Source organism: Pungitius pungitius, chromosome 4 (assembly GCF_949316345.1).
Source record: "Pungitius pungitius chromosome 4, fPunPun2.1, whole genome shotgun sequence".
Taxonomy (NCBI): Eukaryota; Metazoa; Chordata; class Actinopteri; order Perciformes; family Gasterosteidae; genus Pungitius; species Pungitius pungitius.
In genome coordinates this window covers 18,566,520-18,583,931 of record NC_084903.1, presented here as the reverse complement: position 1 = coordinate 18,583,931, position 17,412 = coordinate 18,566,520, and the positions used below count along the sequence as shown (strand labels likewise).

Here is a 17,412-nt window from a genome sequence, read left to right as displayed (position 1 = left end):
TGTGATCAAAAAAACAGGCCCCATCTTTGCCCCGAGTCCATTACATCACGGCAGTCTTATCTTCCCCGCCTCCTCTCATGCAGCAGTCTGACATCTTTATGGCCGTCTCCGTCCTGCTCCGTCCACAGTCCTCCCTCGCGTTCCTTTTTTTGCAGAACACTGCATTGAGGATGGCCGCCGAACGCAGAAAAGCCCTCTTTTGTTATTGATCGTGGTTCTTTTTTGGATTTTTGAATCGCAGCGAGGACTATCACTGGGACCAGTGGGACCCTGCAGTGTACATTTCACACAGCTCACTCACTAAATCCTGTAAGAGGGATTGGTTTCGGGAGGTCTGGCATCAGTCTTGGCTTCACGATTCAAAATCATGTTAGTTTCAGCTTTTCGGAGTCACTGGGAGAATAGCCATCGACAAACAGCTGGGCACACCTTCAAAGTTTGCTTTTTTAGTTATTCAGCCCATTTGTTTGATGTCTAAACTCTGCGCCTGATAACTGCATGATGTCCTGCAGAGGATGTTTGCAACCTCAGTAAATTGCTTTGTTCTGTGCATGCAAACAGCCCAAATCAGCGGCGGGCTGCACACAAAGAGCATTGTCTTGCACCATAATGTGTTTTCAATTAGGAGGCCCTGAGAGATTTAGCCTATTCTCGGGATAGGTGGCTCTTTTCTTTCCATGCCTCTAGAGACCAGTAATTGATTACCACGTGTGAAATGGAAGTTAAGAACGGAGTGTGGCCGTGTCCCAGAGGACGGGGAGTTTTCAAACCCCCCCCCCCCCCCCCCCCTTCCTACAACGCCCCCCCCCGTACTGACAGCTTGACTCAAAAAAAAACACGTGAGCGCACACTGCACTGACTCACGCCGTGATAAGAAGCACCTATTACAGAGCCCTTTACTTCAACCCCGGTGTCAAATATCACAGTAATGACTGTGATTAAGCCACGCTGCGGCCCTGCTCCTCATGATACCAGTTTGAACGGACAGCAGCTCTGCGATGACTCACACCCTCTTCAGGTTGCATTAATATCTTCCCCCAACTGGCTCGGACTCCGCGGCCCCGCCTGACTCCCCCCCCCCCCCCCGGAGCCTGACAACTTGCAGCTCATTACGGACAAACTGTCCACGAGGAAACAAACTCGCTCCTCTTACCTTATTAATATTGTCAACTGTGTCTAATTTCATCACTTACACTCCCCGTGTGTGTGTTGCCGCGGCGAGCGCAACCCTCTGTCAGCGGCAGAGACAGCTCGGTGACCCACACCGCCGGAGATTGTCATATTTATAATGTATCTGTCTCGATGCCTTCAGCCACTTACTCCGGCAGATGAAGAGTGATGCCGTTTGTAATGTCGGGTCGTTCTCCTGATGCGGTTGTTAGAGGGGTTAAACAATCCAAAAGCGGGTTACACCAGTAGGACAGTGTCAGAGTACCGGGGACGTGTTGTGGAACCGAGACACTTAGTTCAACCAAGCTGGTGTTTGGAAAGGAGGTTAGAATTGAACCAAGCTAAATGAGATGATCGATACGACTTTCAGGTCTATGCATTTATTATGGTGCCAGAGTCGGGAGGTAGTTTAGCTTAGCACAACCGCTCTACATAAAGGTACCAGCTCGCCTGGCTTTGCCCTAACGTAACTTATTTAAAAAGGTGCTGTTTGGCATACTTTGCCACCTTTACACATAACTGGGCTATCATTAATATAGCTTCATTTTACCATCTGCTCATCTAACTATCGCTCACGCAGCAAGCATTGAAGCCCATTGCTTTCAAATGTCACAAAAATGCATTTTATACTTAATACTCAAACAGACAAATTTCCTGCATCCTGCATTTCCAATGGGTTGTTGCATGCTAATAAATGACATAGGCACACTGATGTCCTTGAGATTCAATATTTCACCTCATCTCCATGAAGCCGTTGACAGAGTGATGACATGGTGGGCGTGATGATGTGGCTGGCTGTAGTTTTGAAATATGTGCTGCTTCATCGGAGTGATGACTTACATCCAGAGACGAGTGGGGGGTGTCCTGTTTTTGTATTGTGTACCTTTAGAAGAATTAGTGCTGGTACTCCGGAGCAAGATAAGGAGCTGTCAAGGTTACAGAGTAAAATGGGATTGAAGTTGTTATCATGCACATTGTAAATCTGCCATTGATTTCCAAGAATGTCCCAGATAATATTTCTCCCGGTATTTTATTGTTATTTATCATACTTTTCAAAGCAAGGTGGGAGACGACTTCAAAGACGGCAGAAGTGTGGATTATACCGGTGTCAAAGTGTGATGGAAAGGGAGGAAAAGAGGACAAACTCCCTTTTACAGTTTCTTCAAGGTTCTTCCCAGTCATTCCCTCACCGAGGGGGCAATCGAGGCCCATTGTTTAATCAACAAAAGAACAATACAGAGTGTCAGGATCTGATTGCTTGTAGAAGTGATGAGCTCCATTCTGTATGTGAGCTATGGCGGTGGGTGTGTTTGGCACATTAGCCATCACACATTAGGACATCTGACTGACGAGTTTGAAAGCGCACTTGGGACTCTTTTGTAGTCTACGGCCAACTAATGCACTCACGTTGGTTTTTACATTTCATTGTAATCAAGCCCTGAACCTGCGTTATAATGTGGACCTGTGAATGGTTGCTCCGTCATCCACTGTTCGGTTGGGAAGAAATGGTCTCAAAGTCGTGGCCTGAGTGAAAGAGTCATTTTTTTGTTTTTATTTTCCTAGAAATTGCTCACTTATTATGCACGCCGTTTGGCGCGATGGCCTGGATCGCACATTTCGTCACACCTGGGAGAAACCAAAAACTCCTTCTGTCAGTCACCGAGCAGCTCCACAGGACGCTTTTCGGGGTTAATGGCTAACTCAAGGTCAGCTAAACAATTTCGTGGAAAGTGCCACCCTTGTGGGACATTGGTATGAACCTATTGTCCCTCACTCCTTTCTCAGGCTAAACGACTCGGCTATACGCACACGTTGTGAGACTGCGATTAGCTATATTCCACTGAGAGAGAGAGATTTACAAAGTCATTCTTTCAGTCCGTCCAAGATTTCATATTTAGAAAGTGCTGGAAGGAGACAAAGTATATTTAAGCCATACGCCATGAGAAGCTGTAATTGACAGTGAATTTGGAATTAAAGACATTGGTAATGACTCTTCTAATAGACCTGTCAAAGCAAAGCTTTTTGCTTTTGTGAAAATGACTGCAATACAATGTTATATTGTTATTGTGTCATTTCTGCAATAAAGAATCCTATTTTTTTATTTGAATGGTGGTTTTAGGTTACAAGGTATTTTATAAGAACCTCAATCACAATTGAGTGAAGAAACTTTATCATGATTTAGGTGCAACAAATAAACATACATTCTTATCGGAGCTGTATGTATTGATGCAGCTGAGCTCACGATGGACGTTTTTGATAATGTTTCAACATTTGAAAGCGTCTTTGAAATGTCATTTTATATCACAAAAGATCCAATTGCTAGCTTCCGGAATGCAGTCCTTTATCTAAGATAGCAATGTGCCAATGCAAATGCAAATGTATGTGAGTGTGCAAGTGTGAAACGAAGCTACGTTATTCCCCTTCAGGCTAGTTACGCACTAATTCGATTGCCCTGTCTTCAGATAAGACACTATATCCCCGCTAGTGGAGTGGTAAGGGATTATGAATCCGGGCTGCATTTCTTGGTAAGATCTGCAGAGACGGCTGGTTAAGGTTAGGCATCGTGGTTCAGCTTAAAATCCATTGAATTCTTTCGCAGGGGCCGGCCCCCCCGAGAAAAAGCAGCGAGGTCGATGGTGACTCTGCCAGGGGTGTTAGTCGATAGCCGAATCAGACCTGTGACCTACCTGAATACAGCAGCTGTGTGGTTTCCACAGTCTTTTCATTTATTTCCACTTAGACTAAGCAAATCCTTGTGCCTTTATGTGGAGCGGTATGTTCTTGAGATGAATGGCTAACAGGGGCGGGCTGACCGGCTCCAAAGCCTGAGCTCGGTCCAGCTCGAGTGCTTTGAGAATATTCATCTGTCTGTCCGGCAACCCCCAAAGACTGCAGCGGAGGAAAATGAGAAATGTTGTTTTATAATGAGCGCCTTAGGCAATGACATACAGAGATATGTCTTTTAAAAAATCTGACATATTCTCAGAGTAATACTGTAGAGGGCAGAAGTTCTTAGCATACTAACAACTCGCCCCCTCAAAGACATCCAGGAAATTCTTCGATATTTTCTATAGGACCTGTATTTCCTTGTGACACAGGTTTACTCTTGCATGCGGTCATTTTGTATTCAGATGTTATCATGTAAGCAGCAACTGTTCCTGTGGATGTGAGCTACGGCTTTGTTTACTCATAAACAAACACTGATGATTTAAATTAGCAACGGCTGTTTTCCCACTGATGGTTAGATGTCAATTTTCAAACTAGTTTGACCCTCCTCGGGAAGGAGTAAGTGTCGATGGTGTTGTGCTGTCCCATTACAGATGCATAGCAATCTAAGGCGACAAAACGCAAACAGGAAAGTCAATTACAAGAACCGGTGCAACCAGTCAGTGTGTTCATGCCTTAAATGCATTCATGAATGGATGATGAAAGTGTCATGTTTAAGTTTATCTGGTGGGTGATATCTTCTACCCACTTTACACTTTACTGATGTAACACAGGAGTTGTTTCGGCAATAGATGTGCACTTCACATACAGTCTGCAGACAGTTTGGAGCCGCAGTTTGTACTTGGTGCAATGAGCCATTGCAATGAGCACAATGTTGTGGCTCATCTACCATGTTAGTGTTGCTCCCTTGTAAAGGGACGGCATGTTATTTACTCTTTGTCTTTATGTGTCATTAAAAGTACCCTATGTGTAATGAGCCCTGTTTATGCTTTTAGCTGTGCACATTATTACTTTAATTAATTTCCCACATGCAGCATGTGAAAAAGCACCGATCAAATAATTTGAGTCCTAAATCCCAGTTTAATTAAATTTATATTTTTGTTTGGAAAATGGATTGAGTTGATGCATGTTACATAAAAGGAATTACTCGTTGTTACAACCCCCGCTGAGAATTACCAGATCAGTTTCTAGTTCCATCCAGCTGTAAGTAGAATTTGAGCGACGTTCAGCTCACTCTTTTGGGTTTATGGCCCACAACTTTATTGTTTGGTTGAGTCCCATCGCTCCCATCCACGTTGTTTCCAAACAGGAGCTGGAAGCAGCTGTTTCAAGCAAAAAGGCTCTAATAGGCCCAATGTGCACGACTTGTCAAGCACTAAATGGCAGGCTGGCAATATTAGCCGAGGAGCTGGTGAACGTCTAGCAGCTGAATAACAGGATGTTTCTCAGAGGAGTTGGTGCAGACTAAAACAAAGCTAGAGGAAGATTGAATATATTTTTTTGAATATATTACGCGTGAATGGGACGCACTTTGCCATAACACCTTGATTAGGACGGTAATATGGCAATGCTGTATTTACAGTTTATTGCAATGCCCCACAGGGCTAGAAAGATAACTCATCTTGACTGAAGAAGACCAAGATGTAGCTCACGTCAATACACACACACTTGGGTTTAAATGGCTCTTTAGTCCTTTCATAGCTATTTGTCCTTGTCACTCGGCTCTCTCCGCTTCTCCTACTTGGCATTATCAACTGGCCAGATAGTCTGTTTTGGTACTGATAGCTGTCACTACTGATTCTCTCCTACACCTCCTCAGCATCTCGCAGGCAGCTCTTGCTTTATTGCTAATTAAAAATTTAGTCACAACACAATGTTGTAAACCCAATGTTCTGCCCGAGTTTTGCCCGCATCGCAAAGACGGCCAAGTGAAGAAATGGAGCAAACGAAAAAAGAAAAAAAAAAACAACCCGAAAGAAAATCAATAGTCCACTCTGCCTCCGACATCTTAATGCCACTCTCGGTGGAGAGGGGTGTGTGGAAGTGATGGAGTCTCTGTCAGTTACTAGACATCAGAGGGGTTTTTAATTGAGGCCCCAGTGGGGCTGGGAGGGACATGGGAGGTGTTGAGGGAGAGAGAGTTCGCCCGGACCGGTGTTGAGATGAGGTGGGAAGGCCGGTTGTGAGACGGTATTGTTGGCCACTTTCATCTCTCTCTCAGCTTAGCACTTAGAAGTATGACATGACCTTTACGTCCCAGCATCTTCTGAATGTCGATGGTTTTTCTCTCGTCATTTCACTTGAATGCAAATAACAATACACCCGCTATGGTTATGATCAATTACATCTTAAGTTAGCTGTTGTGTATGAGAGTTTCATACTGGGCAGAAGTCAACAGCTTAACACACTCCACAGCTGTGTGTGTTTACTTCACTTTCTCCAACCAGTTGCAGTATAAAATGTTTGTTTTGGCTGAAATATTTCCAACTCTGCTTTATATCCCATGGATTCCACTATGTCCATCCCCATCTACTTGTGTGATCATTAGGACAGGGACTCGACCATGCATTGCCAGTGTTGCTAGTGCCACTTGTGCAAGAGCTGCAGGACATTTCCAAAGGTTGCTCATACTTGCTGACATGCTTCCACACGATTTGCTTCCGTCTCCGTTGAGCTGTCTGACTCCATTTCTTCACCCGCAGATTCCCCTGCATGCGAGTGTGCATTTGTTTTACAATAAAAAGCAAGCGTATGCCCACTGGTTAGCATGCAGCGAGCTTACCAATGGGATGTGACACTTAATATCCATTCTGTACCAGAACAAAAGATGTGGCCAGACCCACCTCGGGCCTCATATCTCCACCGTGAAGTTTTATCCTTGTTTTAGTGCCCACCTTTACCTCAGGCCATTGTTTATATATTCCAGCACAGAGCTATTATACATCCTCACACCTCTCTGCCTGTAACGTGGCCTCTGCCTCGCTAACACGGCAACCATGCAGTCGGCTTCCGAGCTGCCTATTCAGTTAATTAGCCAGTCTGCTGGGTATGGGATTAACTTCAACTGTAAAGATGAGAAACCTGCCTCTAACCTTGCCCCCGGCATATCTGGGTAAGACTTGAAATCATCCCTTTAAATATACCTTGGTTAGCTTTGCCCTGCTTCCTTCCCGGACCCAATCACTGACTGTCATATGCAGGAATACTCGAAAAGGGTTGCTGCCGGCAAGTGAGATTACTTCGACGATTCAGTTTCACTCAGTTGTTTTCACGGCACTATGGCATTTTCTGTCCTATCACAGAAAAGGGTTAACGCCACGCACGGGTCACGCATCTGTCTGAGCATGTACGATACGATGCATGAAGATGCACACATGATTAGTAATAAAGGGTCGGCCAATATACGCTGGTAGTAATAAGAGTCCCCGGTGGTCTGTCCTCAAGGGGTACTTCAAACTTCAACAGTGTAACTGTGTTGTTCTTTGGTCTAGAGTGGCTATAGTAGTGTATCGCAGTGTCTATTCTTTGATTCGTAGTTGTTTATTTTTCATTTTTGTAGACATGAGTTTGTATTTAATCATGGAGTGCATTGAGCGCGTGGTCGCTATGCCACCTTGATGGAGTATGCGTCAGGGCGAGGGGGTCCATCTTAGCTCAAAGCCCCATTGTAACTTCTCAGTTACGTGTGACTGGCATGGCGAGGAATATTCACCTTTAAATCGATCAGATATGAGCTTAAAGATTAAATCCTTAGCACTGCTCTATAGGCAGCGTGCCCGCTTGCCTGTGAGCCAACTTTCCACAGAGGAAAGGTCAGGGGCAGTCTGACATATCTGAGAGACATCTTAAGAGTTCAGGGTGGGCTAATAGCACGAAGCCTCATTGTGATTCCAGAGCCCAGTCCAGCATTCACATAGTTACCAGCTCAACGCCTGCAAACCCACCACCCAGAACTCCCCTTCTTGGGTCGCTTGGCCACTCACCCGCCTACCCCGTCCCTTACAACCTTCACCGCCTCACGTACTAATCCTCCTCACTCTGCCCCCCCACTCCCTCCCTCCCCCACCACCACCACCACCACCAGATGGCTTTTATGGTTCTCCCGCTGTGAAAAAAAGAGGGCTCTTAGAAACGTTATTCCTATAAATGCAGAGCTATTACTCTGTTTTAATGTGCACGTCTGCACATCATACACTCCTGTTTGCCACGAGCCCCGTGGCGTCAAGGGAAGGGCAATAATGTCAGACAAATTGTGTAAGTAAATGGGCGGTGGCTCGTCCTAGAGACGAGCACGTTGCCTTCCTGCATGCCAATAAGACAGTGAGGTAGCATCTCACTGCAAAGCAATTCATTGAAATGCAAAAAGGGGAGAGAAGACTCAGAGCAAAGATGCTGACAGGACAAAAACCATGTTGCCATCCATCCCAGTTTGCCAAGTTTTACCTTAATAAAGGAGCTTAATGTCCTCTCCCAGAGAGAAGAGGTCTTTCCTCAAGAAATATTGCAATAACAGCTGGTGTGCCCTGTGTGTTCACAGGCCCTCAATACTGGGAATGAATGTGGAGGATTCAGAGGTTTTGATGGACACGTTTTAATGTCGATAATTTATGGCTCGTAATTGAAACTGAAGCGGAAACAAATTTAAAGTCATTGGTTCAATGTCAGCCTAATATTCATGCTCATGTTTTCCATTCAAAATAATCCGTGTCCTCATGACGCAGAGGCTATCTTCTCTCCATTAGCACCGCTGTTATTGTTTCTGCCAATCTCTTTCCAGTAAGATCGACGGCGCTACACGGAAACCGAATAAAGAAGTTTAGATCACCAATGTCGGCGAGCCCGCACTCGCTGGAGTAGTGTGCATCAATCACCTCGCCGTAGTGGGGCGAATGTGATTTAAGTGTGAGCTCCTGTTTTGTCTCACTGAGTTTTATATCTCCTTCACTTTACTGTTTCTGCCCAGCCTGTATTGTATCGTCTGAATGAATATCTTTATCTCTGCCATGTGACTCGTTAGAAAGACATATAAGCCTATTTGGACTGCGGAGCCTGGCTGTGCCTCCCAGGCTCTCCGGGGCTGTTCGGGGGGTGGGGGCTCCAGCAGGGCCGGAACCCGGGTCCCGCTGAACCCCTGGGCTAGCCTCTGGTCCAACCTGTCTCTTCTCTGATCAACACCCCTCATCTATGGTCCTCCCCACCCTTCTCTTTTCGCAACCAGGAAGAATAAGGTCAGGTTGTTCATCCTGACAATGAAAGAAAATACCTAATTGACTCTCCCGCTCCTCTTCCTCATCCTTGCAGCTTGTCTACAATGAGCCTTGAGGCTCTTTTTTAGCCCGAAACCATCCTTCTGTCAAGAGACCTTATTCTCCTTTGGTCAGAGCTTACGAGCCAGGGATTCTTCTAGGCAGGTAAAACTGGGCTGACAGTTGGAGGGAAAGCAGCTTTGATCTCCACCGTCTTCACGTTGCAGAACCACAAGATGACAGGCAGGGGAGTCTTATCGGCACTTTATTCCACCAAAGGTGCTGGAGAGAAAACACTCAGGCTCGTAAAAAAAGGCCTGTGAATCTTGGCTTTCACATTCACTGAAGCCCGAACAATACCTAAGCTGGCCTCTTGCGAGTCCCCTTTAGTGTCTTCCAGAGGCTAAGGGAGCCTCATTTCCCACTGGTGATGTGCCCTGTGTTACAGTCTCCATATGGAGCTGGTGTTTTATCATACTCCTGCCTGCCCCCGTTAAATATCTATTTTTATCTTAGCAGTCCGCTGTGGCCTCCTACGTTACACAAAACATCTACGACCGCCTATAAAGAGTAACGGAAGAAGGTCGCCCAAGGTGTGGTTGATATTACTTTTCTAAATTACTTAATAAATTGGAGCAAACATTAATAGGAGATGCATTTTTAGCTACCAGTTACCTTGTCATCATATTTCATTTCTATATATGTTGCTCCACAACAAAAGACGTGCACGGGTTTGGACACAATTACAAACCACATTATATGTAAAATTTTAATAGAACATAATACAACAGCACCATTTTCTACCAAAATTGGAACAACAAAAAATCTTGTTGATGTGATCCTGTAATTGTGTCCATATATTGGAGCAGTCATGTATTTTACACAGTTCACCTCCACAATCTTATTTGGGGCATTTTGACCATTGATTTTGATTACTATACATTACATTACATTACATGTCATTTAGCTGACGCTTTTATCCAAAGCGACTTACATTGCATTATAACCCATGCAATATGTAAATGGGGAATGGTTCATGGATTCTGTGACTGCTGACATCTAAATGTGCCGATTTGCCGACACACATCAAAACATATTAAATATAATTTACACTTTGCACAAATTCATAAATGAGGCACACTGTTGGGCAGAATGTGAAGCTTTCATATGGTACTAAATTATTAAAAGAAATATGAAAAAAGCAGTTTAATTTGATGTACACTGACATGATTCCCACAAACTTGTGTGCTACACATTCATAGTATCTAGAAAACGTGTGCGTGTAGGGAAGTTTGGACCGTTTGGTGCAGCTCTGAAATCCGCAGACTCGAGGTAATGTGACAGTGCAGCCCAAAGCACTCCATCCTTACCCTTGCACAAAGAGGGAATAGGGAAAGGGGGGGGGAGGAGGAGGATACGTAAACAGAGCCATTAGAGACAAATCTATTTCTGAAGAAAACAAAATCACATCATCAAACAAGAGAAGAAGAAAAATATGATCCTTCAGCCCTTTGGGCCCCGGCGTTGCGATGATAGCCGACTATGGCATTTGTCTTTATCAGTCTGCCTCGAGGGAGGGAGAGTGCGGTGGGAAGGTGTGAGAATAAAAAGAGTGAGAGAGACAATGGGAACAAAAAAACACACCGTCTTCTTTACTCTTCACTGGGAGCTTGACACATTTCTTACTTCTCGTACTTGTCGTGGGCAGCTTGTATGATTATTCCTCTTTCATACATGTTTTGTGGTTTTCGCTGTCGGTACTACGTGGCTCTCGGATGGTCATTCTTTAAATGTGAGCGCGAGGGGCTCGGTGGACAGCGAGCCACTGCATCATCAGTCATGACTAGCCTGGGGAGGCATACACAGTTTCATCAAAATGACAAGATTGACTTTCCAGATTTTATCCTTTCTCCGTGACATTTGGTTGTTTATCCTGATTTTTAGCAGTACCACAGTGCTCATAGTGCATTGGGTTTTAAGTGTCTTTCAGAATAAATACACTGTATACGTCTAATATGAGACTATCAGCACTATAAATATTATTTTAAATACATAACATCTACAATACTTTATCATCTGCCTTAGCTGTGCTAAATGCTAACGTCATTATGCTAACATGCTAATGTTGGGCAGGTATAATATCAACTTTATAACTCTTAGTTTGGCTTTTTTTTGCTCACTAATGTTTGCAAATACTCTGCACAGGCTGATGGGAGTGTCATTAGTTTTGCAGAAATTTGCTCATAAACCAAAGTACTGGACTATTTATCATTTTGATGATGATGCTTGATGACAAGTTGAGGAATCACCATAATGATTACAGTTTATCCTAAAGGGAGTTGTTAAGGGGTGCTCCAATCAGGCATGAGGGGGCCCATCACCAATCACCGGAAGCAGCATGGGCACCGATCACCATCAAGTCCAAACTCAAAGAGAACAAACTTATATTAATATAAAATGCAAAAACTTACTACGGCTAGAACTAGCATATCAATTGACCAACATTTCATAACTTATCATGAATTTTGAATTAGTTTTGATTACAATTAAATGTGTCTCTGTGTCCCTCAATAATATAAATGCTCTTAAAACTGAAAAACTCATTCTTTACAAAGAACTATGCTCAAAATACCACCAATGAACCTCATGTTGGGGCTGAAAAAAAAGTCATAGGATCAACAAAGTCACACTTAACACTTTGGGGACCATGTTAATGTCTGTATGAATCCGGCCAATAGTTGTGGAGATCCATCAGTCTGGACCTAAGTGGTGGACAGACAAGAACAGACAGATTGTTAAACGCTTTCCAAAGCCAACAGCAGCATAAAGGCTGAAGTGACTTTTGTATCATTGGTAGGTCCATAATCCTCCTCTCCCTCCCTTCTATGGGCCTCTCATTAATTCTATTTCGTGGAACAATCGGGTACATTTGCTTCTCGGCGTCCGATGGACTGGATTTCCATTTGAGAATTGATCACCTCCAAAGGACGCCTCTGTTCGCCCTTAATCTCGACTCGCCTGTATTGTAGCCCGTCTGTAAAGCTCATGCCAAGTCCTTACAGATGCTTCATCATTTCCTCTTTTCAGTGCCAGTCATTTGTCAGTCTTTTTTTTTTTTTTTTCTAAATTATTTTCTGCCCAGAGCTGAGCGGGCACAGGAGACAGGAGGCCTGTCTGTGCTGCAGCCAGGCACACGGCTATTTAGTGGCTCTGCTGTTTTCTTTTCTTCTCCCTCTGTTCAGTGTGAATACCCAGGGGAAATTTGGCTGTGTCTCAGATATCTTTCTTTGTCCTGCTGACCAGTTTCTATTCCTCATCAGTTCGCAGTTGGCCAACATTGTGTCACTCATTTTCATGTCTAATTGACTCCAAAGTCATTTTCGCATTGTGCTGAAAGATGTACAATATTCTGCGGTGAAAAAAACATTTGATCAAAAAGTATGTACCATTTGTATTTGCTTTTGTTTTTATTTTACCTTGTTGGTTTTCCAAATGTATTACTCAGTATTGACTTTTTTTTTTCTCTCGTCGACGTTAACAAGTTAGAGAATATTAATTAAAGCAAACCCATCCAAACTTCAGTCATGTGAGCAATGCGTAACAGAAGGCAGGGGGTGGGATAGTTAGCGCCAACATCCCCTTAACGACGCTGCCAATGCTGTTTGAGTGAAACGACAACACAGTCTTGTGCGCCTGCTTAGCCATCTGCCATCTGGACTCAATTGAATGACTCAAGTGTCTTAATTGGATGCTAGGGTGGAAGCCCTTACTTTTTTCACATTAGGCAAAGGTTGTCGTCCCACTTCTGTCGTCTCTGACCGTCCGAGAGTTTTTTGAAAGTCAAACGTTGTGCTGATGAGGTGATGGTGGCGATGATGGCGGCGATGTGTCGCCTCGGTGTCCTGCTGTCTGGATGATTCAGGGTTTTTTTTTTTTATCACAAAATTGTCAAATGGGGAAATAATGGTGATGGAGACAGCCTTGACAGTTATGCTCTTATTTTAGCTCTGTGAGAGTGAATAATGAGGCTCTACCTTCTCTGCCCCCTTCCCCTCCCCCCCACCCTCCCTCCTCTCCCTCTGCCCTTTGCTTCAGGTCAGAACATTGCGTTCCCCCCGGTGGCTCTGTGGGTAACTGTTGGCCTGGCCGTGTGTCTGCTGGTGCTGCTAGTTGCCCTGGCTGCTGTCTGCCGCAGGAAGATCAAGGAGAGCTGCGAGGAGGCCAGGAGAGAAGGTAATGGGGATGGGGATGCTGAGGGAGGGGGGGGGGGGGCGCTGCACATTCAGCACCAGTGTATAGTCTCACAGCGAGTAGAACTCACTGGTGATAACCCTCTTGAAAATGCATGTTTAATTCTCAAGGTTGGATAACAATATGAAATATGAATGTCAGAGCTGAGTAAAGAGTCATGGAGCGAGTACGTGTTGGCCTACTGTATACGCGGGGCTTCAAGGGCTGAATGAAATAGGATTACAACCTATCGTGGTCTCAGGCCCTTTCAGCCCTTCTCGGGGCCTTCATTAAAATTCTAAATGACTCCTTAAACTCTTTACACAGTGGTCCAGTAGATTATATGCATAATTGTGACATGTTGCCTCGATCATGTGGGAGGCACAACGAGAGCGGCAAAGATAGGGCAGAAAGCGGTGATGAGATGTTAGCTGCTCAAGGAACATCGAGATTCCAGAGGGAGTTCTGCTTAATGCGTATGGACAGGATCTCGGATGGTGGGACACGTATCTTCGGCAAAGAGGAACATCATTACTCGGGACCAGTAATTAGAGTTTCGAAATAGCCGAGGATCGCCGCAAGTGCAAAGAGAAAAAGTTTTGGAATGAGATAGATAGTGCAGAGCCACCAGCTCTGCTGTAATGAGATCCGCTCAGAGTGGAGGAGACATTTAAATAAAGGTCAGCCAGTGTCTGCACCGCGGCCCAGAGGTTTAAAAATAAATATGGAAGTGACACAGACTCAGAGGAAAGAGTAAATATCTCAATGGAACATATGAAATCAAATGAAATGGAAAGAGAGAAATATAATGTGCTTCTTCCCAGAGGCAACGAGGCTCCTAAGGTTGTGGGACCCTTTTTCTCCAGTGTGAATAAGAACTGCATTTTCCTGCCTCCGGTCTTAACACAAAGGGCAGGATTGATTATATGGTCATCCACCCTCCACCCTATTGAAATGTTATGTCTCATTATGTCCCCTGTCTGCAGTGCATCTGCAGTCCTTGGCGTTTTCAAAGCACAAAGCTAGCCCGAGTGTGAATGCTGACTTATTCACATATCATGCACACTGTTATACTCGTGATACTGTATGAATACAGATGTGCAAGCGGCTTAAATTAGGATTGGTATGCACATATATAGAGCTGTGGGGAGGCCGGGAAGCAGGGAAGTGCAACCTAATTGTGGTTGTCTTATCTTTTAATGGCGTTCCGGGGTTTTGGCCACATTGAAGTCGACTCTCTCCACCCCGCGTCTGAGTAGCGCGGGCGGAAGGGTCAGTAAAAGTGGAGAAGTGAGTAAGTCATTTTTCATACCTGTCATCATGTATGTGGAGCACCCCGAATGTGTATCGTAAGAGCGAAGAGCAGCTTGTGGACTCTCTATTCCCGGAGCGGTGTTGTGTCTCAACACCAGCGTGGTTGCGTGTGCTTTCAGCTTACTATCTGGGGCCCCCGTTGCATTTCTCCAAAGCATATTTTACATTTGGATAAGCATGTGATTGCATCAGACTTACTCTTGAGTATCATGTGTTGGCAACATGGGATTGATCTCCCCTTGTGTGACGAATGACAGTCAGGAGGGATGTTCCCCCCCCCCGAGGAGTTTTGACCACAGTGGTGTCCATATTTTCACAGGAGCTGTTAACCCTCCACAGCACAAATGCTGTCATTAAGTCTTATATATGCACAAAGCCTTTTTTTAAAAAAGGACTGTTTTGCTGTTACTAGGGTGCAGGAAAGAATAAATTAAGACAGCTTATCAGTAGTAGAACTGGTGTACCGGCAGGCCATTTGCTTTGCTTACATTTGAAACACTCACGATGTCCCAGCAGTGTTTGTGGATATTCAGAGTGGTGCTGTGCAGAGGAGACATCCAGGCAGAAGCACGGATGATGAGAAACAGTAACCGTCTTCTGGCTTCGATGAGTAGCTTTCTTCACCCTTAACTCTCTCGTCTCACATGTGGTTTTGTCCAGCGTGTGTGCGCCGAAGCCCATAACCGCCCCTTCCTGCTGTTCGCACAAAAACTGAGATGCAGCCAACATGGGGCATACAACACTCAACACACTCTCAATGTACAAGGGAAGCGGCGCTCACTCCCTGCCCTGTGGAAGCCCTCGTCTTCAGCCTGACTTGAAATGAGGCTCTCTCTCTCCTTCTCTTTCTCTCTCTCCTATTGAAGCCCTGTCCCCCAATGTATTTCCGCTCGTGCCACTGTGGTGTGACTGTATGTTGATTTGGAGGTTTTGAATGACGCAGCGGGTGATGTAAAGTTGACCGCGGCGTTGACCACGGAAACGAAGCGGTCACTGGCTGCAGTCAGTCAGACACAAGAGAGCAAGACGCAGAGATCTATTTGCTCTGGACGTTAAACAAACAGAGGTGCGAACATACAGCCGAGAACGTTGCAACAGAGAACTTTGCAGAAGAGTTCCTGCACGTGTCAAATCACCGCGATGCTAAGCTAGCTGCCAGGCTACTTCCATCTCAACATCTAACGTTACCCTGGGCGGCACACAGTCTGCAGAGGACCACCACTGTGCCCCTAAAAGGCCGTGTTCTGAAAACGTCACGGCCACATGTGGGGAGATTGTGGAGAGTCGCTAGGTCAACATGTTCCACCTGGAATTCTGCCATCGAGGTGATCAAATGTGTGTGTGGTTTTGTGTATAAAATAACATGAACGATTAAACAACAGTGTCTAAAATACACACTTTCTAAAGTGATTACTCATTACTTATAAGATGTATTCTTTAGAAGAAAAAACAACCATTTGTTCATTAGGAACAAAATTCATTAAGCGTCGTTAATTGAAATGAATGAATTTTAAAATGTAAGATTAATTTGTCATTTTTTTTAATCTATTGACAGCCCTAGAAAATAAACAAAATAAAGCGTGGAGAAAGAAAAGGTGTAGAATGTGGTTTGGGTAGACTGCATACTGTGTAAAGTTTGAATCTGTACAATGACAGTTGTTCTGCTGATGTTATAATGAGGATTATAATATCTGCTGTCAAGGAATGTCAGCCAAACGTATAGGAATATAAACATAGGTCGCGCCGTCTTGACATTTAATTTGGTTCAATTATCCGTGTAATCTCATATATCAGACACTAAATATTGGATAGCAAGCCCAACTGCTGTGAAAATCGTGTCAAAGAATTAATATCAGTCACTTGGACACCCTGCCTCAGACCTATTTTTAGCCCATAATGTCTGTACGCTCATGCACTCCACATGCGTAAGTGTGACAGCCGTCACCGGGTGGCCTCCCAAACTCTGTTGACAGTGGGTTTTCAGACAGCCAGCAGCTAAAGCCTAATATGATTACTGTCTTCGCAAAAAGGCTAGGAGGTTAAGGTGTGTGTGGTCGCGTGTGTGTGTGTGATGTGGCATTTTGTGGAGCTTCGTCGCCATACAGCTCTCTCACCACAGCTTGTCCTTTCAGCTGTAAAAGGATGAGCTCACCATAGGCTTGGGATGAAGTGACTGCATTGCGTGCCTGCCTTTTGTTCTGCTTCTCCCACTGATAATCGCTCCTCTGTCTCCCCACAGCTGAAGAGGCCAAGGAACTGGAGGAAGAGGAGTCAAAGACAGGTCAGACAATCCACCCCCGGTCAAGCTCAGCCTCCGCTTGTATTAAGGGGCGTGCTGTTTACTCTTTGTGCTGCCAGATGCCCGGTCGGGAAAAATAGTTGAATCTCCACCTGTCCACCACGTCCTTTAGCTGAAACCAACGTTGGAATACAAAAATATATTTTGTATTCGCCACTTCTTCCAGCGTAACGTTGCAGCGCTGAAACACAGTCAGGGAACGGGCAACAGTGCATTTTATCCACTGGGGCGTGGATCAAGTGGAGAGGAACGCCAGACTGAGCCTGTAAACAAGGCAATTAGTTACACACTTACAAAATCTCACCAGATCTAGAATTATATTTCTTTTTTTGTATTGAGGTTTTTTTTTTTGATGTCCTGGGCAAGTAAGTTAAATCTTACCCACGTACACAGGTATTTTGGTAGGGACCAAACAGAACAAGTGAC

General features: G+C 44.7%; 1 protein-coding gene across 2 annotated transcripts in view; it reads left to right on the top strand.

Moving 5' to 3' along the window:
- Window positions 1-17,412, top strand: part of cd276 (CD276 molecule) — a 55,463-nt gene that overhangs the window by 22,770 nt on the left and 15,281 nt on the right. For both annotated transcript variants that reach the window (XM_037485222.2, XM_037485231.2), the window contains exons 5-6: window positions 13,239-13,376; window positions 16,927-16,968. In XM_037485222.2, the coding sequence (XP_037341119.2) occupies window positions 13,239-13,376; window positions 16,927-16,968 (180 nt within the window). The remainder of the gene's footprint in view (window positions 1-13,238; window positions 13,377-16,926; window positions 16,969-17,412) is intronic.